We start from the raw sequence: 27,778 nt of genomic DNA, 5'->3' as shown, positions 1-27,778 counted from the left end.
CAAACCACAGGAAACAGAGAAAACAACTATATTGACAGATAATGTACACAAAATCGAATTTTGAAGTCCAAGAATGTGAAGCAAATTGAGTTGATGATATACCCATAATATTTGGTAGCAACCAAACAATTTGGAAACCACCAACCATACTTGTCCTAAGAATGAGTTAAAAACAAAGATCCATATGTGCAGAATCAAATAAGGATCTGCATGGATCATCACATCAATTTCAAAAATATATATCCCTTTTCAAAAAAGAGCAACTTTACTTATACTGTGTTAATCATTTCAAACCTAATAAGGCATCAATGTGCTTACCCAATAATACCCATGTATTATACTAAGCTATGGGGTAACAACTTTATAACATCAACAACTAATAGAGTGGAACGATTTCATACCATACTGTAATTATAGAAGAAAACAACCTACTTATACTAACATAGTAAAGGTAAAGCTGAATACTCTACGATTTGTGATGGGATATTTTTTTGTCATAAAAGCTGTGTTTTTATCCTATTGACAGAACTTAGGGGCTAAAAACACCATATAACTTGATAGATAGATAATTTTTTTTAATGAAAGATCCAATAAGATGGAATATATAATGCATTTATTGAGAAGCAGGAACACAAAAATAGCGACCCTCAAGATGTGTTTCAAGACTATTATGAATGCCATGATGAACAGAAAATAAGTTATAGTGGATACTTAAGTGCTTTGAACAAGTTTTTATTACTCCATACAATCTATTGGTCTTTTGGTCTTAAGTACTACGTCATTTACAAGTCTTATGTGAAAGATGATCATTTTAAAATGACACCCATGTATCTTGCCCAGCCATAGATACCAATAAATAAATTCTGAACTTTTTGTATTTCCTAATGCATACATATTTACATCATTTATAATATATACTTCATAAACTTCAAAATGTTGTTGTTTGAATTGAAACCTTGAATGTGGTACTAAAAATGCCACTCGATTGCTGGTACAGAGTTTTAACAGTGAATTGATAAGTACAATATATTCATGTAATAATTTCATGAGGATGCTCAATGTTCATTCTATTTCAAATTATCAAATATGAAATAGCTTTTATGTTCAACTTGTTGAATGCCTTATTTCATTTCAGTATGCATCCTAAAAATTTTATGGCAAATTTCACAGATTATCAAATTGTAACCACGACTTCAACCAAGTCAAATCCATTCTCATAGGGATATTACATTATATCATATACATATGGGTTGTCTTGGATATAAAAAGGCATTGAATAATGGACTATGGGATGTCCTCATTTACTCTAAACACATGCAAAGGAGGGTTTCTGCAAGTGTTAAGGATTTCATCAGAATTATGCATTTTCATTCTGATAATTTTAATAAAACCATTTTGGTCTTTAGTTGACCATATCAGAACAAGGCCAAAGACTAACTTGGAACTCGGTGTCATTATAGTTCAACACTCCTTATATGGATGTAGTGCATTTGTGGACATTCTTTATTTACTAACGTACCTGTTTCTTGCGTCCATTATTATATAAAGTTATAAGACTGTTCCCAAAGTAAAATCTTAGGAATATAGAGAAAATGTTAGTGACTTCATGTCATTCCACGATGAAGTGGTCCCAATATGTCTATTTCGTTTACATTTTGACACAAGTTCCATGTACGTTTCACAACACAAATACTGTTCAAAGTCGATTTTCTGCATGAACAAGTTTCGCTTCGAACATTGGAAGTTCCATCAGTCATTCGTACAAACAAGAATTGAGAATTTTCACAAAGATAAATATAATTTCTGGAGTATTCAGCAGTTTTCCTCCATTATTACCCTATTTACAGATGTTCGGAAATATAAGGCAAATTCTTCCGCGACGTCAACATTCTCTTTTGCAGCACAATCTTGACACATAAATGGCGTGATTAACAAGTAATAGTTTATATTCTCACAACTTAAACAAAATAATAAATAACAGAAAACCTAATTACCGTTATTTGATCCGATAAAATTAAATCAAGTGAAATAATATGGATATTCTTATCACATCGGAGTAATGTTTGAAGAAGTAAAGAGTCAACATCGCACTTCCTCGGACCTTTCCGTAATTCGCTTCGTTTGAATAGCACCGGAAAGTTCCGAAAGTAATATTCCTGGGTTTGGTCAGGCGCGAAATTATAAATTTAGTAAAACGCAATGTTTTTCATATTGGTTATAATAAAACATTAATGAAAATGTTGAACTGTTCGTAATTGTAAGATTTGTATTGTTTGCAAATATCTAAAGGATTAATTAATTTATATGCACGGTTAGTAAGTTCAGAAAATATAAAATTATAGACACCATACTGTATCCAAAACATTTTATTTTTATTCATTTTGCATATATTAAAAAAGAAACCAAACAATAAATTGTCTGTAGTGTGGTAATGTTAATCAATGATTGTTTAGGAAGTCTCTGAATGATTTTATTGAACGTTCCTGGGGGGTTTTCAGAATCAGCAAAAAAAGAATAAATTCGTTTGGAAGGGGGGGGGGGGCTGATAACAATAAAAGAAATTAAAACTATATATAAATCTATAAAAGTTAAAGGAGCGGTTCCTTTTTGTAGTTATTTAAATGATAATTAAATGATTAAAAAATATCGCAAATGTTGAGATTTTTTTGTTTAATATTATAGAAGCCTAAAACCAAATTATATTGCTATAATATTATAGTAAATATACGCAAATGAACTCATTTAAAAGTATGTTACATATATAACATATTACATGTATATTCTAATTAAAAATAGGTTTGCTTAATATTTTCCGGATATCTTCAGTTCGACCAATTAAAGTTCTACCCACGCCATTTAGAATTTTACTCCTTCCCATAATTCCTACAATCATGGCGACTGGGTTTGAAATCCACGATTTGGTGTGGTAAGAAAAGTGTCGATATAAGCAAAGTTCTTGTTTTTATGATGCAATTGTAAACTAGAAAAGATTGTATTTGAATCATGTTATTATAATTTTAGGGCGAAGATGAAAGGATTCCCTGCATGGCCAGGAAAGGTAAGCATGAACAGCGACTCTTCCACCAGCATTTGTTTCGGTGATAATCTGAGTTACCTGCCCATTTTTTTCAAACAATTTGTTATTTGCTTAGTATTTGAAAGATGCATGATTGCAAGCTTTAGTTAAGAACCTGATGTTCAATACAATGTTTTATGATTTTCATTTCGGTTACTACACCAAAACGATTGCCGGTATGGTCGAGACTGCACAAAGGGAGATAATTCGAGTTATGGTGTGGCAATAGAAACTACATATACCGTACAACCAATAGTTTGCAAATAATTTAAAACAAAGATTTCTTGTTGCGCTTTGTAATATGGATAAGGTTGATATTTTTGGTAAGAATACAAATTATTTGTTGATTGTTGGTTATGTATAGCTTGTTTCACATATTATTTATTATTTATTGTAAATTATAACGTGTTTCTAGTTTATGGCTATACACATTTCAATATGAAACAAAAAATATTGGATGTTCACTTCTGATTTATAATACCTATTATTATTTATTCAGAAATACAACCTTGGGCAATAAAGTCCTTCAGTTTACAATAATTCACATTTTACAATAAGACTCTTTAGAGTCTAAAATAAATTTTAGAAAATAAGATAATTGAATTTTATGAAAGGAATAATGAATCATTGTATAGTTATTAATTTACATTTTGAAAACAATGTTGAAAATAGAATTTGTCACTGCGTGGAGTTGGAGATTGTCAAAGCAGTAAATTTTTCAAGTTTTAGTTCTGTTGAATTCTATTGCAATATTGATATATAAGATAACGAATAGTCATATTGATTTTATATTAGTTTTTCTAAGGCACATGATGCTGAATTTTTTTAACAATGATTTTTGATTTGAAATGATGGATAGATTAATTAAAATTAATCATTGGATAAAGAATGCAGTTTTTATGTTAAATGCTTCAACTCATTCTAAACTTTACTTTTAGTTCTGCATTAATGTTTTAATTTTCTTTTCATTTTTTTTTCTTTTATAGATTATTGAGCCAAAACCTGAAGTTAAAAGACCTGCAAACAACAAGAAAGTGCACCACTTTATATTTTTCTTTGGATCTGAAAACTAGTGAGTTGGGGAAAAAAATTAAGATTACGATATAAATACCTAGTATTCAAATATGACATTTTAAGGGCATGGTTATTCATAATTTCATCTTAAAATGAAAACTCTCTTATCATTTGTGAACTATATTAGGAATATTCTTTCTAGCAATTGTTAAACAAAGAACTTTTTTTTAAAGAAGGAAGACATAAATTAAAAAAATGAACAGTGTATCTCTTTTCTAATTTGCTTATAATTTAATCACCTTCCTTTAAATTTTGGATGCATATCAATTAGAAACAGCATAGTTCATATAAATTAGGAAGGGTGTGATAAATACCCAAGATTTTAAATTAATTGCATTTACTGTTCTAAATCAAAACTAAGAAGGAGTTGTACGTATACCTTTATATGAAATTTCTATTTTGTATATTTTTTGAAACTTTGTTTTCTATTAATGATACCAAAGCCAAAAACACATTCACTTTTATTGGAATAATTGCGTTTTGACAGTGCCTGGATTCCAGAAGAAAACATTTACCTCTACAGTGACCACAGAGACAAGTTCAAGCTGGAAAAACGAATTCCTAAAGGCTTCAAAGAGGCTTTGGAAGCTATTGAAGATGAGCTCAAAGAAAAACCTTTCATTGTAAGAAAACATGACTGAATCAAAGGAAGAGTTGATTTAGAATGTTTACATATTTGAATCACAAATGATAGTGCATGTCTGTCTGTAAATGTTACTGGTAATTGTAAGTATCACATTATGTACTGTAGTTGTACATTTATGAATCACATTTGTTAAATACTTTTGATTTAGTGCATGTTAAAACTATCATCAAAACTTGTGATAATGGTAACTTTATATAAAACTTTAAATGTAACTTGATAACTTGAAGTAAATATAACTTTGATAGGTAACAAATAAGAATTATTTTCATCTCTGAGAAACAAAGTTTAAAAAAAATAGTATTGAAGTATGTAAGAGTAAAACTGATTTAAATGAGAGGTGGATAATTGTGAACTATTTTATATTTTAGAAAACTTTTAAGACAAAAGAGTTACCATCCATAGATGAGGAACTGGCCCAGATATTTCCTGGGAAACCCTCGGGAAGTCCACAGAAGGATTACACCAGGGAACCACTGAAGGGCAAGAAGGTTTGTTACAGTTTACTGTAATATGGTGTGTGCATGTATTTTGTTTTAGTTTCTGCATGTCCTTATGGGTTTTTTACTTGAAACCTGTTAAATATATGCTTTTCCATGCAAAAGATTGAAACAACCTAGTTTTGATTATCGTATTTTTCGAAAATTAGGTCAATCCCATTTATAGGACGAAGGAACCCATTTTAGCAACAACAAAAATTAAAAGTGTAAATAGGTCAACTTCCAAGAATTGGACAAAAATCTACCGCTAGTTTGAATGAATCAATGGTTTAAACCAATAACGATATGGTAACCTTTTATCTTCTTTTACAGTTTGATACAAAAGGGAAAATAAATGCATTCCTTAAATTTATACATCGTAAGAAAATGTCTGCATTTGCATTGCAATTCTCAACCCGCTTTATTCAGTAAGAATTAATTTTAAGATTATTTGTTTATTTTTTCCCTGCGATGTGTACAAACTGGTGTTAATGGGGGGATAGTAACCTAGCCTGGAGGCATGAATATGGTAGCACATGCAACCTTATGTCTTTGTTGTTGATTAAGTCTAAAGTAACATATGAATTAGTTCATCAGAGATTTCCTTTTACCCACTAATGTTACTGTCCATCTATAGTCATTGTAATTATTCCTCTAGATTTTTGGTCAGTCTAACTTTTTAACTATTACTCATATATCGTACCGTATGGCTTGAACAATGTGTACATAATCATGATAATCGTTCACACCTCTGTGTTACTTTTTACTTTGTATATAACACATGGGTCAATGTCTGATCTAATACCGAAGCCTGCGGGCATGAGTAGCATGTGTGTAGAGTTCAGCTGTGTATAAACAAGTAGGCCCTACCTGGACTGATTTCAGAGACACCTGGTTTTAGCAAGAAGTTTATTTTGAATCTACAGAAATAAACTTTAACACATGTATGATAAAAAAAATAATCGGTTTTATATCTACCCATATGGTGTTTTTTCCCCATAATTACCCTTTGTACAGTTCTCATATTACTTCTACCATGCGAAATTGATATCCTGTTTATCGTAAGCACATGATCAAAATGCATGACAGCATCTAATAATAATCGAAAGAGGAAACAGTCTTTGCGATTTAAGTAAAAAGAATAAATTTATTTGCATCCAATTTGTTATGACAAATTACTACAGTATATTGAAAAAGATTCATATGATTTTTATACAGAAATTTAAGCAATATTATAGTAAACTCTCATGATTTTATTAGAGGTTTGCATGAATTTTTGAAAAATTTCATATCAAACTTAAAGAGACAGTATGGCGCATCTTATCGAAAAACCAAATTTGAAAAATTTTCCGATCAGGTTCAGTATTTTTGTACTACTCATGAATGTATAAACTTTCAGAAAATTACAAAGTTCTCCATTAAATAAATCTTATTAATTCATTGAAATTGATAATTACGTATAACATATATATAATTACATTGCAACATGTTACGGGGTTCAGCCTTCTATACTAATACGCATGCGTACTTACTGTAAACAAAACACATGCAGGGCTTGCGAAGATTCTCCTGGACATGTTTGTTGTTTAAAATACGTCATTTTTACTTCTCCCAAGTAATAATTGTTTTAAGTTTTTAAAATAACCACAATTATTATTTTGTAAGCATGTATTTTTCGTGTTTATCATAGGAGTTGCTATAACCTAAATTCATTTTTGTAAATGAGGCCCGTTGAGGGGGTATTTGACTTTTATGTCTGTTCATTTTAAAATGAACTGGATTAGGTAAACCATCAATAAATTATCGAGAAAGTAGTGATGGTGTGTTCCATTTAGAGAGCCCTTTTAACCTAGTATACCATGATGACCGTAGTCAGATGAAGATCTTGTAGTTTTCAGCACATGTCAATTACTGTCAATCAAAGTCCAGGTGGTACAAATAAACGATATAAAATTATTCCGGTATGTACGACCCTTAAATTTTCGGAAGCTCATAATTATGTTAATTAGGTATGTGAAAGGGTTTTTTTATACATTTCAACTATTAAATCAACGTTATTTCTTATTTCCTAATGATACAATGGGTAAATCTGAAGTTATTCACACATGTGTTTTCAGCTGTACTGTCTCATTAAATAAAACTTAAACAGGTCAGAGTGATGAATAGGGCAGGGCCCACATGCCAGGAAGAAAAAGTGTCGACCTAATTTCCCAAAAATATTGTATTCCTTAGATATGGTTTTTAATACCTGTGACACTTGTAATCAACATCACTTAATTTTGTTTGGATTTGACCAAGCAAACTTACTCTTGATCTCCAAAGCTTCTTGATTCCTTTATATATATTTCATCTTTTTTTTGATATCTTTAAGTACTCACAATATATTAAGTGAAATATTTATTATGAGTGGGATTTGCCCTTGGCTCGTGGGTATATTAGATAATTTGTTATTAGTGTATTGCTCATACTGTGGTTTCATTAATATTCTAGGGTATCAATTTTCGTGGTTAAAGTGAAAATCACACTTTCAAGGACATATAAATTCTTCGCTAATGACCCTATCAATACAAAATGTTAGTAGAAATTACACTTTGATGAACATTTAATTTCGTGGATGAATTTAACAACAAAATCCACGAAAATTGGTATTCAACGAATATTGATGAAACCACAATACATGTATTTGGAAATTTTGGTTTGGACAAGGCAGTGAAACAATAGCTTTGGGAAATTATTATAATACCTCCATATTCATTCAGTCTTTATTTCTTTAAGCTTTGCAGCTCATCAGATTATACAAATTAATATTAAAGAACATACTAACTCAACTAATGAACAAAAAAACCCAAAATGCTTGTTACTGGTATTACGGTATTTGTTCTTTTCTGTTAAAATGAAGTCAGTTGTCTGAAAAATACAAAAAATGTCAATACAATCTAAGGATTTTATGAATATAATATTTAGACTACCAAAATGGTGGTTTTTTTTACTCTAACGGTGGACCATTAAATTAAAATTTTTAAATGTCCCCAATATACTACCGTATTTTTCGAGAATTAGGTCGATACGGTTTATTGGGCAAAGGAGGCCATTTTTAGCCAAAAAAATAAAAAAAAGTATAAATAGGTCGACTTCGAAGAATTGGTCGAAAAATTACCGCTAGGTCTAATGAATAAATGGTTTAAACCAATAACGTTATCATATAGTAGCCTTTAATCTTATTTCACAGTTTTAAACAAAAGGAAAATAAAATGTATTTCTTGAAAACATCGCAAGAAAATGTCTGAAATTGCCTCAAAATTTTCAAACCAATTAATTCAGTACGACCGGTTTTAATTTAAGATCGTTTTTTATTACTTCCCTGCCATGTGTACAACATGTGTACAAACTGGTGTTAACCAAGGGGTAGTAACCTAGCCTGGAGGCATGACTACGGTAGCACATGCTACCCTGTGTCTCTGTGTGACTTTTTACTGTGTATATACACACAAGTCAACCTCTGATCTTATTGAAGCCTGCGGGCATGAGTAGAACGTGCCGAGAGTTCAACTGTGAATAAACAAAATAAGCGATACCCAGACTGATTTCAGAGACACCTGGCTAAAATTTCATCGAAAGTTTTATGTTGAATATACAGAAAAAAAAACTTGTTAATGTATTCTATTATGAAAACAAATTGTTTTTTTTTAATTTCTGCCCGACGATATTTTCCCCCCGTTATTACCCTTTGTACAGTTCTCATTTTACTTTTACCGCGCGAAATCGATTTCCTGTTTATCGTAAGCATACGATCAAAATGCATGACAGCATATAATAATGATCGAAAGATGATTCAGTCAGTGATCTAAGTAAGAAATGTAAGAAGAAATAAATCTATTTACATTTAATTTTGTTAAAATGATAAATTACTGCAGTATGATAAAAATCCATACGATTTTTACACAGAAATTCAAGCAGTATTAACTCTTTTCCCCTTAGAGGTGTCTATCCTTTAACCCTTAATGACGCGTTTTGACGACCCTGGCCATATCCTTAATGACGACTTTTGACGCACCCTATACACAGCTCTTAATTAGACCCCTCAACACCTGTTGTTTATTATAAACATTGACTGGTATACACCTGGCCATGTATACGGATGGTTGTTCACTCATTCTAAATAAAGATATCACGTGATTTACCTGATAATAATGGAATCTTTCTATAAAAATTATTAAATAATTATTTGTAATACATACAGTTTTAAATATGTTTATCAAGTATCTGTTGTGAAATTATTCTTAATAAAGCTTTAATGTAGAACACTCAGTTTTATTTTCATATACCTGTTAGCACCTGTATTGCTTTACTAGTGACTTAAAAAAATTTTTTTTCAATGAATATTAAAATTTTAATTTAATACAAATCCATTGATATATAATTTTCTATGTGTTTGATTTGCTAAGACCTGTAATAAGTCTATTCAAAAACACACACCAGCTGTTTTCAGTTCATCTGAAAACAGTCTAAGGGTAGCCCAGGGTAGAGTGTTAAGGATATGGCCTATGCGTCAAAAGGTGGCATTAAGGGGTAAAGAGTTAAAGTAAACAGCCATCATTTTATTGGAGGGTTGCATAAATTTTTGCAAAATTTCATATCAAATTTTCCAACCAAAAAAAAAAACATAAATTGGGCGAAGCGATGAATAGGGTGAGGTTCACGTGTCAGGGGGAAAAAGTATCGACCTAATTTCCGAAAAATACGGTACCTTTCTTTTGAGTTTTTGCCACAAAGCAAAATTGGACTTGATATTTTCTTTACTGAAATATAGGCATTATAATTGACATTTACAGAACAGAATTATGCAGATTTCATAAGTAGCACAATCTTATTTTGACTAGTTAAAATAACTGAGAAATGAATCCAGACCAATTCTACACATTGTTCAATTTATGTTTGCTGTGTGCAGGCATGATGTTTTAAATGTTTAAAATATTTCAGGTTTTGCTGTATTTTGTTTAAGTGCTAAATTTTATGTTGTGTGATAAATTATGTGGATTTTATTTACTTTTTTTATGCAAACTTTCCCTTTTAATGTTGTATTGCATTTTCATTTGATGTTTTGTGTAGAAAAAGAGAACAGATGCAGGAAAAGATGGCAATAAGGTATTGAAATTGATATGTTTAGTTTTGAAGTTGACATTTTGTATACAGGAATTTTTTTCCAAGACATGAAAGGAGGAAAAGAAGAAAAACAATTTCATCAAATAAACAAAAATAAATGTCAATGTTTTTAACATGTATGATTAAAAGTGTGGCATCAGCTTTTTGAGCATATATGGGATAAGCATCAAGATGACATAAGCAAATCTTCTTTTTATCTAAAATATATGAGTAATTGATGGAATTGCATTTGCAATTTGATACTTTATTGGCTAAATCTTGGATCAAGAAAGTTTTATAACAGTATTAATAATTGATATTTTATTATCCTGCTCTTATTCTGACCTGTTAATATTGTCTGTGATATAACTAATCCAAACTGCATTGTTACAACAATTCATGTTATATAAAAAGTGTCCTTGAATTCTTTGCATTAACCAACATAATTTTTTTTTTGTTCAACAAGTACTGTCATAGAAAGAACTTTATATTATGATGTCATTTATTAAAAAAATGTTATTCTGAATTTTACAGTCCATGGAGACACAAAATACAGTGAGGAGGAAGAGGATGTCTAATTCAGATGACAACCCTAAACCAAAGAAAGCCAAAGTCATCGCTAAAGTGACTGGTTCTCCCAGTAAAATCACTCTCTCACCAGATCACAAGCTAAAGCCCAAGATTAGAGCAGAGCTGCCATCCCCGAGGGTAAGGAAACAGGATAAATATGTAGTCATTGTGAACTACAGAAATTTCAGTTGTAGATGACATATTTCATTTACTAAATTCTTTTACCCTAGCTGCAGGTCTGTAGCTCCTGGTCTGAAAAAATTTGGTTAACAACCTGGAAGTCATTTCTGTACGTGTTAAAAAGTTGCAATTTATGGCACACAAAAAATTGCTTTAGCAGTGGACTGATTAATCTTTTTTTGGAACACATTCAGTACAAATATTTGATTCCAAAAAATTCCTCGGATATTTTAGTACAGATAAACTGATTATGCATGCTTACTTCCACAAAAATTCTGTAAGAAAAAGATGAAACGTACAATTAAATTCTTCAGGCAATTTACTACTGATATTGTCACTTAACTTGCCTAAGACTTTCTTGTAAACACGCTAACCACCCCCAGAAAATGAAGTATTTTTAATTCACATTCAGATCAAGAGTGGCCAGTTTTACCTGTAAACCACTTAACAGGGCGATGGAAATCATAGGCAAGGGAAGTGACGTTATCTGTAGTAAAATGTTGAAGAATTTATTGGAATCAAATACTTTTGAACAGAAATAAGATTATACCAGCCAATGCTAGCAAAAAAAATTTGTGAGCCATAAATCCAACTTTTTAACATTTACAAACCTGTAGCTTCTAGGTGTCTATCCGAATTTTTTTCTGACTGGGAGTTACAGACCTGCAGCTAGGGTAAAAGAATTTTTTCAAATTCAAATTTATACACAAATCAATGCCTGCATCTTAAAAGAAAACCAAAACAGGTTAAATTTTTAGAACCAGAACAAAGGATCAAAGCCACTTTTGTAAAATTTACATTAACATTATTATAGAGTTCCCTCCCATTAGTTTTAAGTATTGGCTAAACAGAGTTAAACGCATCTTCTGTACTATTTCTCTTGAATCTGTGCACTTCATTAAGTTTTGCTTAAAGCCATCAAATAGAAGATTTTGCTATTAATTATACCCCCGCAAACGAAGTTTAGGGGGGTATATTGGTTTCACCCTGTCCGTCTGTCTGTCCGTCCGTCTGTCTGTAGACGCAACTTTGTCCCCCCTATAGAATTTTTTATTACTGCATGGAACAGTTTAAAAATTTGTACATATGTTGAACACCATCTGAAGATGTGCACCTGCAATTTTTTTTAAGATCAGACAAGATTTAATGATTTTATGACAGTTTTTATTTTCCTTATTCTATATATTGTACACTAATGTTGAAAAGTAAGGGAGGTAATCCTTACAGATTTTATTAATTAATTAATAGAAAACACTCCAAAATATATTTATATAAATACATCCAGATGGAGTTTTTTGTCTTTATGTCTTAATTAATAAAAAAAAATATTTTTTATAAGTATTCTATCAACTGACAATGCAAAGTTTTTGTTTGTCAATGATAAATTCTTAGGAGCTAATAAGAACATCAAAGACAAGTGTGGCTGAATTCATTTGGCCCAAGGGAGCCATTATCAGAGCCATGGTTCAGATGGAGCATGTGTTTAGGGGAAATTGATAATCTGTAAAATGGGTGATGGTTTTGATGCTATTTTAAAACTGTTTCATGTAAACCAAAAGGTCTATCATTATAAGGAAATAAATAATATAATTATTAATAAAGAAGTTAAACTATTTTTAGAGGTTGTTTAAATTTATTTGTCAAGTAAATTGATGAAGTGACCCTATTGGGTATTAATTTAAATGAAATTCAAAATTACTGATATGATTGTAGTGTTTTGGCAATTTTAAAATTGTTTGTAATATTAAATTTTCTTTTTTACATATTTTTACATAGTATGGTAATTATGGTAATGTTTTGGGAGTTTATTAAATTTAAAGAGTTCATTAAAGGAAATATAGTCCTATGGGATCAATTTTCTGATATGGAGTTCCATTGTGCCATAGGAGAAAGTGAGGAAAATTTGAAACAACTAATTGCATCTGTCAAGACTCTTATTAGAAAGATATTGAAAGTTTTATCAACAGAAGAGCATTGCTTGGCTACCAGTATTTCTATTCACTGCAAAGGGAGGGGTTATTGTCATTTTGTTGGTTTTTCTTTTAATCAATTAAATTAAAAAAATATATCATCAAATACATACATTTGTAAATGTATTACTGTTATAGATATGTATTTACAGTGAAATTCTGACAATTTTGATTTAAATTTTTCATTGTTAACTAATTTTTTTTTTTTTTTACAATTCTAGAAAAAAAAAATTTGTATGTGTTCCAAACCTTTATTATTCAATTCAATTATTTGTCCCATTTGAAATTAGCCTAGCGGGGGTATTAGTCCCATTAGGACAGTTCTAGTTTCAATTTATATTAAAGGAGGATGTCCTGGATGCCTACACAATAAATTTTATATTTTTAGTCAACTAATGGGTACAGAAGATTTTTGCAGTTTTACTAATATGGTGCTAGATGTGTGTTATAAACAGACAAGTGGTAGACATTGTCTCAAATTAACATATATTACCAGAGAAATATATCAACAAAAGAATATAATTAAAAAGTCTAATTTGTTCTACTTTGACATTTTAAAAAAATATTGAATTCCCCATCGGTAAAAAAGTGAACTCTTTTTAAAATTAAATTTTTTTTACAAATACAAGATTAACAAACACCAGATTATTTACAATGCTGTGAAATATTTTGCTTTCAAATAGGATGACTTTTTACAAATGCACTTTATTAACACTAAATTAACCCATGTCAAAATAAATTCAATGGAACATGGAAGAATTGTGATGAAAATATAACCATTATAGTAAATGGTTAACTAGAAAAAACATGAACATTTTTACAATGAGTTTGTCTTAATCATTCAAATGGACCAATAAGCCCAAAAATGAAGCAATATTTGAACAAAATGAAATTATGAACAAATAGAATTGTAACTTTGTATCTAATTGTAAAATGAGTCTCCTTGAAAATAGCTACTATTGCCTGTTAGCCCCCAATAACCTGGTCTCCAAGTCTGTGTTCTTGGTGCTTCAGTATGAATTACTTCCCTCAGTCTAAGAGCAATCTTGTGGGCAGTATTATTCACTTAAATACTTTTTCTAGGCAATGTGATGAATCAGTGTCATCATGACAGCAGATCAATGAGGTTTTTCATTACAAACTTCATTTTTGTGGACTTTATATGTAACTTAGTTATTTAATTAGATCCACTGGAATAGTAATTTCATTTCTTATGCATCACAGCCAAAGTATTGACCAATAAAAAAACTAACTTTTGACTCTTGACAAAAATATATCACTGCAATAAAATACAAATTTTGTTTTTGTTTTTTGTTTTTTCATCGGTAATCACATTTTTGGTATGACAAACATTTGGAGAGGGTTTACATAGGCTATGCCTGTTACCCAATTTATTTGACTATCAATAAACTATGTTTGAATTAAATCAAACATTGGTTTTTAACTTGAAGACAAATCAGGAGAAGAATACAATTAAGATAAAAAATTATATCACCAATTTGTGAAAGTAGAAGATTTTGTTTGATAACATTAAAAGACCATTTGAATTAATTCTTATGTCAGAAATTGATCCTGTCCCTATATGTGAATAATTAATCAGGTCAAAACGTTCAGTACATTGTACTTCTAGTTTTTAACCTTCAACCTCATGATTTTTAAGGAAAATTTCTTATGTGTTTTTCCTTCATTAGGAAGGAACATGCATCTCTCAAAGGGTTCAAAGAATCTTTTATATGATATTGGGTTTTATCAAAGTATCATAACCAAGAGCCAGCAATTGTTCTAACGGATGTGGTTTTATTAGAAATAAAACAGACCTTGGCCATGTACTAGAGAATAATTCCTTTAGGACTCAAGCCAAGGCATTTAGACTTACTTGTAGCTGACAAACCAAATCAAGATTATTGCTTGTTGTCTTGCAATGAAAGTACACATCCATAAATATATGCTAGTCCAATATAAAACACAGAAAGTTAATTTTCTTCAACTTCCTCTGAGATAATAAACATCTTAACATTATTGAACTGTAGGCAAGGACAAAAAGAACCAAAAAAACTGATTTCTTCTTAGACTTGTACAGATTTAGGATTTATAGAGAGGGAAAACAATGGATGATCTAAGTCCGAGCTAATGATCAGTGTTTAAGACTATACCTTGTTACAAACTTGTAAGCAATGTTTTAACTCCCACTTCCAAGTATAGTTGTTCCTACTTTTACTTTCTGTTAAACTAGCAACAGTTTAATAAAAAAAAAATAGGAAAAGCACAACCGATTGTGTAACAGGAAACTATTGATGACATTTACATCAAAGCACAGTAGTTTTCACTTATCAAATATTTTGACTATTATTCCATTTGTTGTAAAATGTAACCTATCATTTGTTGGTTGGTTTCAGCCCGAGCACAACCTGCCCATGTCCCCACCCAGCCACAGCTACATCCAGGCCTCCCTGTCTCCCGGCAATGCATCAGCCTCCACCCAGATAGAGGAAACCCTTCTCAAGGTCAAACCAGTCGCCAAACCTTCAATCATACCCACCCCTATGAGGATTGGCTTCCTGGGGCTAGGAATCATGGGGCAAGGCATGGTCATGAACCTACTGAGGTCAGGTCATGAGGTCACAGTGTGGAACAGAACAGCACTCAAGGTCAGTTTAGTTACTGCTCTTTTCTCTGTTCAAGTAACAAAAAATGTTTGATGAAGGTCTCTTGATTTAAAGTGTTTGGTGAAATGCAAGTTGTCTTTCATTGCTTTTGTATGAATTATGGATTTTTTTTAAATAAGGGGTTACATACCTGATATATCTGAAACTATTGCATTTGGTTAATGTTATGCAATTACTGATTTTTAGCTAAACATCAAATGTTATAACTTAAGGATGCTGGGTGGTCAACAAAGTAACCATCAGATCTTCTTTATTTTAAGATATAATTGGCCCTTTGATAAACTATCATTTAGTAAACAAAAAATCTAAATATGTTACGTTTGGATATTTTGCTATATTTTTTCATAGAGCTTTTCTTTGTAGGAAATTATATATAGTCTATAAATGGCCAAGACCACCCAGTCCTCCTAAATTCACATTGTTAAATAGACCTTCTGTAAATGGAAAAACAATTATAAAATGCTGCTTTATTATTCATGGAATCCCTCCACTGTGTAATCATCATTTTGGAAACTCTCCATTGGCAGAGCTTGACAGGCTTGTGACCTTACTATGCTAATTGACTGTTTAATACCAAAGTCATTATCATAATTCATCAGAATTTATTGTCCATTTCATTTCGGTATGTTTCCTTATTAAATTTCAAGATTTCGTTATCAAAATATTGAGAGTACAATATTCTTCACAGTGACCCTTTGACAAATATTTAAGATAATAAGACAATTTTTCTTTTTATAGCCATTACCTTATTTTTATTTGATTAAAAAAGACTAAAGTTTGTGTAAACATAGATTTATTTCTCACAAAAAAAAACAACAAAAGAGGTGATGTTTTCAAACTCTCCTTAGGTAACAGACTAGATTGATATATAGACTCCACCATATATAGACTTGTACTTTGAACACATTGTCTCTTGAAAACATTTAATAGCTACAACTCGCACTTATCTGAATATTAAATAGCTTAGAAACAGAGTATAGGTGCAAGGCTCGTAGGTCAACAATTGGATCAACAATAAATGATTAACATAAGTTCTGTGATGCTTAAGTATCATTAATTGATATCGAGTAGTGCATGTATAACTGTTGATGAGTCAGGTGAAGATTGGGTCTCTTCCATTAAACACAAACATATCACATGTAGGACAATCAATATACACAAACATGTTTTGATGCAAAGTATTTTTGTAGAGATAACATTGCACGCAATAATAATCAACACAATTACACTGAACTTTGAGCTACTATATCCTGACTCTCTTGCTCCTCTTGCTCCTCTCCCTCCTCGTTTTCTGCACCATGTTGAATAGTAAAGTGACACTGATTGACATCCTCAATGGAAAAAACTGATGATGCCGGAGAAAAGCCAATCTGTGAATCCTCTTCATCAAAGTCATGGACAACGATATGTCCATTCTCCATATTGTGTTGCGTCTCACTGGGATCAGGGTCCTGCAAATTCTCAATGCTGGCGTTATTGGACGAGTTCTTTGAGTCAGCTGTGAGATACTCGTCTGAGCTGATTGATCTCGACTCGGGAGTGCAAAGAATGTCATCTGTCTCAAACAGCATGGAATCGGTCCGCACGCACTCACTTTCAAGGACTGTCCGACAATTTTCTATGTTCATCGTGTCCAACAGTTTGATCATGTGCTTCTGTTTGAGTTTGTACTTCTTGTGCACTTTGCCAAGCTGCAGAGATCCATATTCACGCACCTTCAGTAATTGAGTGTTATATGCATCACGTAATTGATGGAGTTGTTGAGAGCTATATTCTCGAAGTTTTCGCTGTTTGATTTGGTATTTGTCTTTGATGATGTCCACTCGATGTGTTGTTCCCTCTTTGATATGAGATGCACCCTCCCTTAATCGGGTCATTTGAGTATTGTAGTTTTCACGAAGCTTGGTCATTCGGTTATTGTATGTCTCTCTGATTCGTGTGACTTGACCATTGTAGTTGTCGCGAAGAGATGATAGTTTATTTGTTTTGTATTGGTCAAAACTCTCCAGGAATTGCATAATTGCTTCCCTTCTGCGCTGACTGATGCATTTCCGTGCTGCTGCAGCAATGAAGACATAAATCAGGTTAAGCATGAAAAATGAAGCAGCACACCCGAGTCCAACAAACAAACTGAATATCTTGACGTCCACGAACCTCTGATAGTCAAGTCGTAGCAGAATCTGTAATGTGCTTTTGTTGAGTGGTGTCTCCACAATACACTGATATGGGCCAGAATCAATGCGCAGTACATAGTCAATGTAAAGAGATCCGTCCTGAAGGACAACAATTCTGTTGGGATTCTCTGCTAATTCTGGATAGTAGCTGTCCGATTCATGCCAGTAGTGGTCCTCATGGAATGAGCCATTGTTTTGAACATCGGATATAGAGGGATAGTTCCAATGGGCCAGCGCATGGTTGTTGTAATATACCAGCTGAACATGGCGGGGCGTAATCCAGGTTATTTTGGGTGGGTGGTCTCCATCATAGGGACAATGTATCCGTGTGGAGGATCCAAGAGGAGTGTCTACCCTGAACTGATCTTGTTGTACACTTGATTCTGGGCAAGGAAGACTGTCCTCTAGGATAAGTAAGTGTGAGACTGTGGATCCATTTAGAGTGCAGGTTAAGTTCTGGGGATCTGTGAAAGTGATGGTAGTTTCATTGACTCGTAGGAGTGCACTGATCCAGTGAATGTGACAATCACACACAAGGTTATTGCCGGATATGTCAATGTTCAGGGGGGAAGTTAATGGTGGGAACATAGGCTCGGCAAGAATTGATATGTTGTTATTACTCAGGTTGAGACTCTGCAAGTGTCTCATGTTGCTGACCAGTTCCTCCGAGATGTAAGACAGGTGAGGGTTATTGCTCAGCTCTAAGACTCTCAGGTTCTCGAGACCAGCGAACGTCTTCTTGCTGAGGTAAAACAACAGTGGCATGTTGCTGAGTGACAGCGTGCGAAGACTAGACAAGGACTGAAAGACTGGGTGGTGAATTGTTGCTATTTTATTTCCATTGAGTGAAAGCACTTGTAACATTGGCAATGACTGTAAACTTTGCTCAGAAAGATCACTGATATTGTTTCCATCCAAGTAAAGCTGTTTCAGGTTTGGCAATTGGCGGAATGTACAATTCTCCAGGTAGATGAGTTTGTTATCACTGAGATCTATGATTTCTAGATGACTAGAGTTTAGCAACAAAGTATCATTGGAGCACTGTTCAAATAAGTTCCTACGAAGGTAGATTTCTCTAAGACTTGATAAATTTTCGAGCGAAAGGCTACCTGTCCAGGGGGAAGAAGTGTTGCTTATGTCTAGTACCTGCAAGTCTGTCAGGTATTCAAAAAGCTGGTCCGAAACAACACTCAAAGGATTGTGGCTGACATTAAGAAATGTTAAGTTAGACAGTGAAAACTGACTGGCATTGAGACCCTCTATATTGTTTCCTGAGATATCCAGCCAAGTCAACACAGAGTTTTGTAAGTTTGGAGAAGTTTTCAACTTGTTGCCCTGTAAGTTTAACTTGAGAAGATTTTTCATTGAACCTATATCACAGTCAGTGTTTGTAATGTCATTGTCACTAGCGTCCAGCACTTGTAGATTCTGGAGGGGCAGCAGCCCCCCGAGATCCGAGAGATGGTTCCCCTTGAGTAATAGAACCGAAGCATTTTCTGGGATATCGGCAGGAATGGATGACAACCGTCGGCTGGAACAGTTAACAGTCACAGGATATGTAAAATCACAGTTACAGCCAGAGGGACAAGTCTCCTGGCTGGTTCCTCCATGAATGTAGATGGCCAACAAAACCAGAAACTTTGCTGAGACCATCCTTGTTTAACCCCTTGGATTAGGAGTGGGTTTTATCTTCTCATTCTCGGGAGAGCAGAAACATTTTCTACAATCCCTTATGGTTGAATATCCTCATGTTCTGCTGAATCTACCAAAAGAAAAAAGATATTTCATATTTGTATTAACAAAATGTACTTAATCAGTTTAAAACAAATATAACACAAGAAAACAAGGCTTTCATATTTGTTGTACACAGTTTGTTAGATTTTGTTAGCTATAGACTGTTTAAGAGGATGGAGACCCATGAGATCATGTGGTTTTTGACATAAAGCTGTTGACGTTTGATAATGAAACAGATGTTAACCACAGGAAGCTTCTTTGTTCTGCTGAGTTGTACAAATAAAGTAGATTTCGTTTGATTTTTCTCTAAACTCTATTCAGTGGATTTGCTTGGCTCAATTTTTTTAAGGCATTCATTGAAAAAATATTTCAAACTTTTTTTTCATGCTGACCTTTTAATTGAGGGAACACCATTCAAAAATTGAAACAGTAGTTATCTTATCATCAGTACTAAACGGTACTCATGCACGGTTTCCTGCATCTTTCACAACTAACGGAACAAACCTATGTAACTTTAAAGGGAGAACTTAAGCTAGAGGAAGGAAACTTTGCCACTATCCTAATCTTAGTATGGAGCAATGTGTACACATCTTAAAATCCCTTTTCTAAATGGGATCAAGGGTTCATTTGGTAAGTGACACAAAGGGAACATGACACTTTGTCCATGGAGGCTACATATTTTCCTGTTTGCCGGTAGTGTACACAGACTACACAACAAAGTGAAATTTGACCTCTGGTAAATAGAGTGCCCATCTCCTGCTGTCACCGCTGATAGAGAAGAGTACATTTACCTACTTATTGACCTACTTATATAACCATAAAGTGATATGCATTGTAAACAATGTCTCTTCTACGGGATAATCTACAGGTGTGTGACTTCCCATAAACTGGTAATCTGAGTGAGACATTGCCATCAAATATTTAATGCGGTTTTAGAGTATCTGTTCACCTTTTGACCGATGTTAGCCCAGGATCTTCCCATAGATGATATCTTTATATCTCATGCCCTGGCCAAACTATTGTTAGCTGTAGTAAATTAGGAACCTGTTTATACCCTTACCCTCAGGCATATTAAAAGCCAATGGACAGCCATCATTATTGTAAATGATTTTGATTCACTTGGGACAGTTCTCATTTTGTAGGCTTTTATTATACATAAGGATGGAATCCTGGTAGACTTTTGACAGTAAATCAATATGGTTGTTTGGGTACGGTTACAGCTGCAGTAACAGTTTCCATGCAATGCCAGTGTCAGGATTCTTAACTTGGCACTGATTTACAGGAGTACTGAACAGTAAGCAACATAATGAGCTCTGGCTGGCTTTCTCTCTTTGAGCTGTAATATTTTGGTCTGAGGAGCTCTAACCCGCCACTATTGTTTGAACATATGGTTTCCATGAAAATGATGTACAACTGTACATTGCATATTCAATAGGTACTTCAGTACTTGCCACAAAAATAAAACAGGTGTACTTACAGATCAAACAAAGGCTTGGTAGTTGTAATCCCCCCTTTCACACTCTCTCTCTCTCAGGCGATACAGACCAGTGTTTACTGAACTAGATAAATGAACACTCATCACTATTATAACTGTCACATGACCCTAACACATCCCTCATTTGATATCAATGTGAAGTCAGGCAGGCATTTGAATTTTCATTCACCTTTCTCCCATTTTGGAGGACACAAGCACAAATGTTTCCCTACCTTTGTTGAAAGAGAGACTCCATGAGTTCAAACAATGACAAGGCATTGTGTGTTAAAACACATGCCTAATTTCCTGGTGTGTAGCCCAGCCATCAATATGTTTCACATGCTTACTTTTGTTTACCCCATGACAATAAACAAGACATAATTAGACTTACTGTTTGACTGTGTAAATGGCTTCAAATTTACTCCTTATTGATTTTGAGCAGCCATCAGCTCTCTCAGCTATACTGACCTTGCACTTGCATGATGTCAGCTGCTGATGGGAAGTGGAAGAGTCCACTTTACAGATGGGGGGAGGGATAGGAATAGGATTATGTTCCCACTGTTGAAAGTATATAAATACATATGTATGTAGATTTTTTGCCTCAGGGTGACAGTTCTCAAGCTCATAACTTCTGACTAGAATTCATGCATAACTTATTCTTATCTTCCTGCTTTTTGCCCCTGATAGATTACTCTTACACATGACTTAGATTTTATAATGAATGTTATTTTTAAATACAAGTGTGCACAATTAATTTACTTATGATTTTAAGGTCTACTTATTAATAAATTACATATTTGTGTCTGATTTTTCCTTGTAAATTTATATGAAATATTTCATATAAATTTTTACTATTATGATATTTCCTGACAATTTCTAAAAAAAATATTCTGTATATATAATTTATATGTGGAAATTTCCCTATCAGTTGAGAAGGATGATAAATGAGAAACTTGAATATATTCTAAAAAAAGAATTTTTAACACATCCAGTTTATTTTAGTTTATAGCTCTCAGCTGTTTATTCTTAAAATATTCCATAGTTTTAGTTTCATGTCTATTTTGAGAATTACAGTGATCTCATAAGTATTTTTTTTTTCTTTTTTTTAGTGCAGAGATTTTGTAAAATCTGGGGCATTCAAGGGAAATAATCCTGCAGAAGTTGTTCAGTCATGTGACATTACATTTTCCTGTGTGGCAGATACAACAGCAGTCAAAGATGTAAGTCTCACAAAGGAGCGCGCGATATTGCATGGAAACTTATTTTCTCACTAAGATCTTTTTGTCAAATTTGCATCAAGATGTTATAACTCATTCACCCAGCAGAGATAGCGACAGGTCAGTGTAAGTTAATTGTGTTACTGATAAATATTGAAAAATATCAAGAGTCAGAGAGGTACCATGTAATGCTTATTGATTTATTGCAAATAACTATGAATATAAATAATTCTATAACCTATTCTGTTAATTGGAGCCATTGTTGTGCTCCCCCACCGCTAGCGCTTGACTCCTTGGGTATCTCAGACACTTCCCTTAGGCTATAAGTGTACACAACTATTTGTGCACATATTTTATTATGTTCTAGGCCTCCAATTGATCACTTTGATCGGAATCATTTAAGAATTTGATAAGGTCCGTTAATTATCTCCATACCTGTACATCGTCCGTTTTTCACTACACAGGGGTTGTAATGACTAAACAATTATATAACGCTTGTTAAAAGTAGTTGATTTTATTTACGGTAGAATATTTAATACTAGGTCTATTTAAAACATTGATTATGAAATAAAGATATTACAGCGATGTATTAGTTACAATAAATCCGTATCTAAGGAAATACTGCGTCTTTCTTATTTCCGGTAGTGTATTCCCGCAATGAAGTTGAGCGTGCATACAAATTATAACTGCTTTGTTGATACTCAGGATTACCGTTTGGTCAATTTTTTTTGATGCGTATTATACATCCCAACAACCTTTTTTTTACCACTTTCAGGCCCTTAGTGGGGGGTGCGTATTGTACACTACTGAGTATTATATTCACCGGATTACAGTAATTTTATGTCAACAACTTCAGAAATATATAGTTGATGTTTTTTTCTCTCTAATAAAAGCTTGATTACCCATAAGTTTGTGGTGGAAATATATGAATAGCTCATAGACAAGCATTTCAGATCCCCATTACTGTTGTATTAAACTTTTTCATGTGGTGGATTTCTCGGTATTTTGATAAATGATGAACACTCTGTGTAAGCATAACAGCTTACAGAGCTTGCTATAATTCTACTTTTTAAAAAACAATAAGAAATAAACGAAATTTAGTTAAAAATTCCTGAAAATGAGGAATTATAATATTTTGATGTAGATTCCACCCGTAGTCTGTGGTTTAACCGTGATAGTTTATTTGATTTGATAGTTATCACCAACAGGTGACTTAATCAGCTTGGATTAGAGCTGGGGTTGTTACATTATTGAGTCACGTTTTGATGAGGAAGTTCAAGATTATTTGAATACACTGTACATTGCTTACATTGTTTGCTCTCTCTTATTGTGTTTAAAAAATAATGATTGTCGGTTTCATTTTTTAAAAAGTTTTTCATCACAGGAAAATATCATGTTTTTTTTCAACGAGTAGCAGACTTTATTAGTTATTACTATAGCTGGCATTTATTTCTTGGTAACTGCTACAACCTGCAGATATCCATCACATCATTTCATGTGAAGTCATTTTATTGTACATAATTGTTTGGATTTGGAGATGCTTTCCTTCATTTCGTTTTTTATGTATGAATGCTCATATGATATTGAACACCAACGATTAGCTACAGATTTAAAATTTTCTAACAACATAAGTGTGACCCACTGAAATCCAGGACATGAATTTCAGTGTCACTTGTTTAATCTGGGACCCTTTGCCAACCAAATAATCATGTTGATAGAGACTAAGGTCTTTAGCTTCTACTGAACAGATGAGGAAAATATCTTGTGATTTATGATTTTAATTAAAAAAAATAATTCAGAATGCCATGAACAAATAACAACAGCATTCAGGGATTAATATTTGCACTTTTTATTGACAGTTGATGTGTTGTTAATCATGCCCCGCCCCCCGCCCCCCCCCCCCCCCCCCCCCAAAAAAAAAAACCCACATCATATGAGCATTTCTCTTGAATAGAGTCATGTTGTGAATTAGCAAAAAAAAACCAAAAAACAACTGTGATACTGGGGATAAAGAGTTGACTTGTAATTACTCTGTAGACTGTTTAAATAATGCATATATTTTGAGTTTTGCTGTCCTTTGGATCAACTTTATGAATTTATATGTCTTTTGATATATATTTTAGTTGGTATTTGGAAATTATGGGGTGCTGCAAGGAATTTCCAAGGGAAAATGTTACGTGGAGATGTCTACAATTGATGAGGAAACAATGCAAGATGTTGCTGAGGTAAGTTTGGTTAATTCATACATCTTCCCTCTACCCAAACAGCATATACACAGGAGGTAACAATCGTCAGTCTAAACAAAGTAGAAAACTTAACATTCACAATATTTCTTTAATGATACAAGTTTTCAATTACAATGTTGACATGCAATTTGAGTGTTGATATCTGATCAGTTTTGATGGATTGTAGGCGATAACAGCTCGAGGTGGCGTGTTTTTGGAGTCGCCGGTGGTGGGTAGTCGAGTCCCCGCCTTGGAGGGTCAGCTCATCATCCTAGCTGCTGGGGAGAGAAAGCTCTATGATGAATGCTACTCATGTTTTGAGGCTATTGGAAAGAAATCTCTGTATTTAGGTTTGTTTTGTATATATTTTTACAAATGTTTCAATGTTAGTGATATATGTTTTAAGGAAATCAAGAGTTGTCTTCCTTTCTGCCTGTTGAACAGGAGCAGACATAGGAGCCGCCACCAGGATGAAGCTGATTGTCAACATGGTGATGGGGACCGTGGTCGCTGGACTGGCAGAGGCCATGGCCATGGCAGAAAAAGTAGGACTAGACCAGGAAGACGTGGCAGAGGTTCTCTCAGTGGGTGCCCTCTCGTGTCCAACAGTCATTCACAAAAGTCAGGGTAAGTCATATGGGTGGGGGGTTTCTCTTGCAGTCCTCTACAAAAGTCAAAGGAATTCCTTCCACACTATCCATAGCTGGTAAAATCTCATTATAACAGGTTTTCCCAGTATCCTGTCTTGATTTTTGATCTGTTATTAAAGTTTATATGCACCAGGATGTTAAAGAAGAGGTTCTTATACGTGGGGTTATGTCATTATATCCTGCACAGTTCACATAAGTATTGCTTAAAAATAAGTATGTTGTAAGGTCAGTGGACCATCAAACATATCAATATTTTAACATACTAAAGATTGCATTTATTTTCTGTTAAGCACATTTTCATAGAATTTTATCATCTATCTGAGGTTTTTAACTCACATCGAGAGTTCTCAGCTATCTAGATTGTTTTAAATGTCCTTTAATTCTGGCAATTTCAGATTTTGTGTACCTTAGCAAGCATTTTGTAGATATACATGTATTAGAGTGAGGGCTTAGAAAAAAAAAAATAAAGGAAATTGTGGGATACCTCCTTGTAACTTTCTAGAGTTTCTTATGATCCCAAATCCTTGCTTGTTTTTAGCAATTCTTAGCCAGCGATATGACCCCCACTTCCCACTACAGCATCAGCAGAAAGATCTGAGACTAGCCCTGCTGCTGGGAGATAAAGTAGAACAGCCACTATATGTGGCATCTGCAGCAAATGAGGTAGGACATGTTCAAAACAATTGCATTGTTACATGGTGAGATCATTACCTAGTTTAGTGTGGTAAGAGAATATTTCAATTACAGTTAGTTGAGGATGGGATGTTTGCAAGTTATTTTACATTTATTGAAAAAAGTACTCAATTAAAAGTTGAATAAAGCCATTTATTTTATGATGAATTATGCAATATTTTTCGGAAATATCATTTTTACAGTCAATTTTTGTCAGATTTGATGTACAATTAGCCAATTTATAGATTATTTTATACTGGTAACTAATATTTTGGGCTCCTTAAACTAACTGCTACACCAGTTGCGCAGTTCTTGCAGTCATTTAAGTTTTGCATGATATTTTATGTCTCACAATAAATGATATGGCTCTTGCTCAGTACAACATAATACAAACTCTGGAAACTTTATTGCCATATTAGATAATGGCATTATTCAGAGTCTGTATCTGGTGACATTTAATTTTTCCCCAAACTCTTTTCAGTTTATTGACAAGCAATGAATAGTAAGTTGCCATTTCTTTTATGCCAATTTTCTGCCTTTTTTCAGCTATACAAGAAGGCTCGGAGACTTGGATATGGAGAGAGTGACATTTCTGCTGTTTATCGTGCTGCTAGCAACTGAAATTTTAGTGAGAAAGGCTTGTGAGGATTTGTTCAATGTCACCTGACATACATGTAGCCGTGGACCAGTGGCTGCTGTCATGTGACCTCAGTGTGCAATGAACGGGGTGATTATATCTGCGTAAAGCACCACTAGCAGTCTTCATAATGAAGAACACAGTGCAAAACTTCAATTCTTCTGTGAAGAAAACTTAATCACCGCTACTGTCATTAGTCTGTGTTTGATACATCCAGCATTTTACTTCATACATCATAGATATGCTCTGAGAGGGACCATGGTAACTCTTCATAAAGGAAGGTTTTAGAAATATTTTATTAAAAAAAGTTTATCACTTTTAATCTGTTCAGCTGTTTGTATCAATTTTGATCAAGTTTTACACCAATTTGTCCCCCCTTTTATTGATATTGAGTCATTTGTTTCCCTCTCGATTTTTATAAACCAACATTTATTGAGGTCAAAGTACAGGTCAATTGGAACCCTGTCTGATAATAGTGATATTTGATCATTAAGACAACTACAGTGTCAGGAGGCACCTGCATTTGAGTTGTCAGTATTAACCTACAGGTAATGAAATTTCAGTTGGCATTGTTTGTTACCTCCCTGTATTATTCAACCAGATCTAAAATGACATGGCAGCTATTCTGGCTTGTATCCTGTGTGCTGTACTGATCAAGTTGGTTGTCTTCAAATGTTATCTTAACTTTGTATTGTATGTATAACAATAATGAAAATGATTCTTAACAAATTTGATTACAATCTATACTTAATTCAGTGATTTGAGGTGATTTATTAACTTTAGCATCATGTTATTTGTCATTAATTCAATTTATATTGAATATCATGGTGAACTAATTTGTATGTTAAGAGAATGAAAGGGTGTCATTTGGACTCTGATTTAAGCATGGAGACTGTTGTAGTATGTTTTATAGAATTCTGGGAGGTCTTGCTTGTTTGTTTTGTTTTTTCTTCCCCTCAAATCCTGGAATTAAATTTGTTGTTTTATGTAGAACTATGTGATGAAGGTCTTTGTATGAATCTATGTATTTGTAGTATTGAACATAAATGTATGCTAAGTTTTGTATATATAGGTGTAGCTTGTTGTATTGCAGTCATAAAACCCATACAATTTCATGTGTATTCATCAACATTCAGTTAAAACCTCATTGAATATGAATGGAAATGAAATAAAGTTATGATAAGATAAAATGAAA

General features: G+C 33.2%; 3 protein-coding genes across 7 annotated transcripts in view; 1 reads left to right on the top strand and 2 right to left on the bottom strand.

Moving 5' to 3' along the window:
- The window catches only part of LOC128191937 (AF4/FMR2 family member 4-like), a 32,808-nt gene extending 30,936 nt beyond the window's left edge, over window positions 1–1,872 (bottom strand). For both annotated transcript variants that reach the window (XM_052864309.1, XM_052864311.1), the window contains exon 1: window positions 1,520–1,872. In XM_052864309.1, coding sequence (XP_052720269.1) covers window positions 1,520–1,536 — 17 coding nt within the window. In that variant the 5' untranslated portion in view covers window positions 1,537–1,872. The remainder of the gene's footprint in view (window positions 1–1,519) is intronic.
- Window positions 1,873–2,872: 1,000 nt separating this feature from the next.
- On the top strand, window positions 2,873–27,778 carry LOC128192169 (uncharacterized). 2 transcript variants are annotated; one of them, XM_052864656.1, is made up of 14 exons: window positions 2,873–2,926; window positions 3,022–3,058; window positions 4,063–4,148; window positions 4,638–4,773; window positions 5,165–5,284; window positions 10,382–10,417; window positions 10,949–11,122; window positions 15,531–15,782; window positions 22,292–22,402; window positions 24,523–24,624; window positions 24,812–24,974; window positions 25,069–25,251; window positions 25,813–25,937; window positions 26,493–27,778. In XM_052864656.1, exons 1-14 carry the CDS (start codon window positions 2,892–2,894, stop codon window positions 26,565–26,567), a joined length of 1,635 nt encoding a protein of 544 aa, XP_052720616.1. In that variant the 5' UTR covers window positions 2,873–2,891; the 3' UTR covers window positions 26,568–27,778. The 2 variants fall into 2 exon arrangements, with proteins under 2 accessions (XP_052720616.1, XP_052720618.1); XM_052864658.1 differs by lacking the exon at window positions 10,382–10,417 and having other exon boundaries at window positions 2,877–2,926.
- LOC128192168 (leucine-rich repeat and immunoglobulin-like domain-containing nogo receptor-interacting protein 2) lies at window positions 16,577–21,877 on the bottom strand. 3 transcript variants are annotated; one of them, XM_052864653.1, is made up of 2 exons: window positions 21,574–21,877; window positions 16,577–19,736 (listed from the first exon to the last, which is right to left on the bottom strand). In XM_052864653.1, the coding sequence occupies exon 2, from the start codon at window positions 19,625–19,627 to the stop codon at window positions 17,024–17,026; it is 2,604 nt and encodes an 867-aa protein (XP_052720613.1). In that variant the 5' UTR covers window positions 19,628–19,736; window positions 21,574–21,877; the 3' UTR covers window positions 16,577–17,023. The 3 variants fall into 3 exon arrangements, with proteins under 3 accessions (XP_052720613.1, XP_052720615.1, XP_052720614.1); XM_052864655.1 differs by lacking the exon at window positions 21,574–21,877 and adding an exon at window positions 21,416–21,547; XM_052864654.1 differs by lacking the exon at window positions 21,574–21,877 and adding an exon at window positions 21,186–21,407.

This window comes from Crassostrea angulata, chromosome 7 (genome assembly GCF_025612915.1).
Source record: "Crassostrea angulata isolate pt1a10 chromosome 7, ASM2561291v2, whole genome shotgun sequence".
Taxonomy (NCBI): Eukaryota; Metazoa; Mollusca; class Bivalvia; order Ostreida; family Ostreidae; genus Magallana; species Magallana angulata.
Note: the sequence above shows the minus strand (reverse complement) of the source record. Positions and strands in the feature narration are given on the sequence as shown.

Coding starts and splice junctions, on each gene's coding strand:
- LOC128192169 (XM_052864656.1), top strand. CDS start 2,892: ATGGCGACTGGGTTTGAAATCCACGATTTGGTGTG. Junction 4,149..4,637: donor TTCTTTGGATCTGAAAACTA/GTGAGTTGGGGA, acceptor GCGTTTTGACAG/TGCCTGGATTCCAGAAGAAA. Junction 10,418..10,948: donor CAGGAAAAGATGGCAATAAG/GTATTGAAATTG, acceptor TGAATTTTACAG/TCCATGGAGACACAAAATAC.
- LOC128192168 (XM_052864653.1), bottom strand. CDS start 19,627: ATGGTCTCAGCAAAGTTTCTGGTTTTGTTGGCCATCTACATTCATGGA.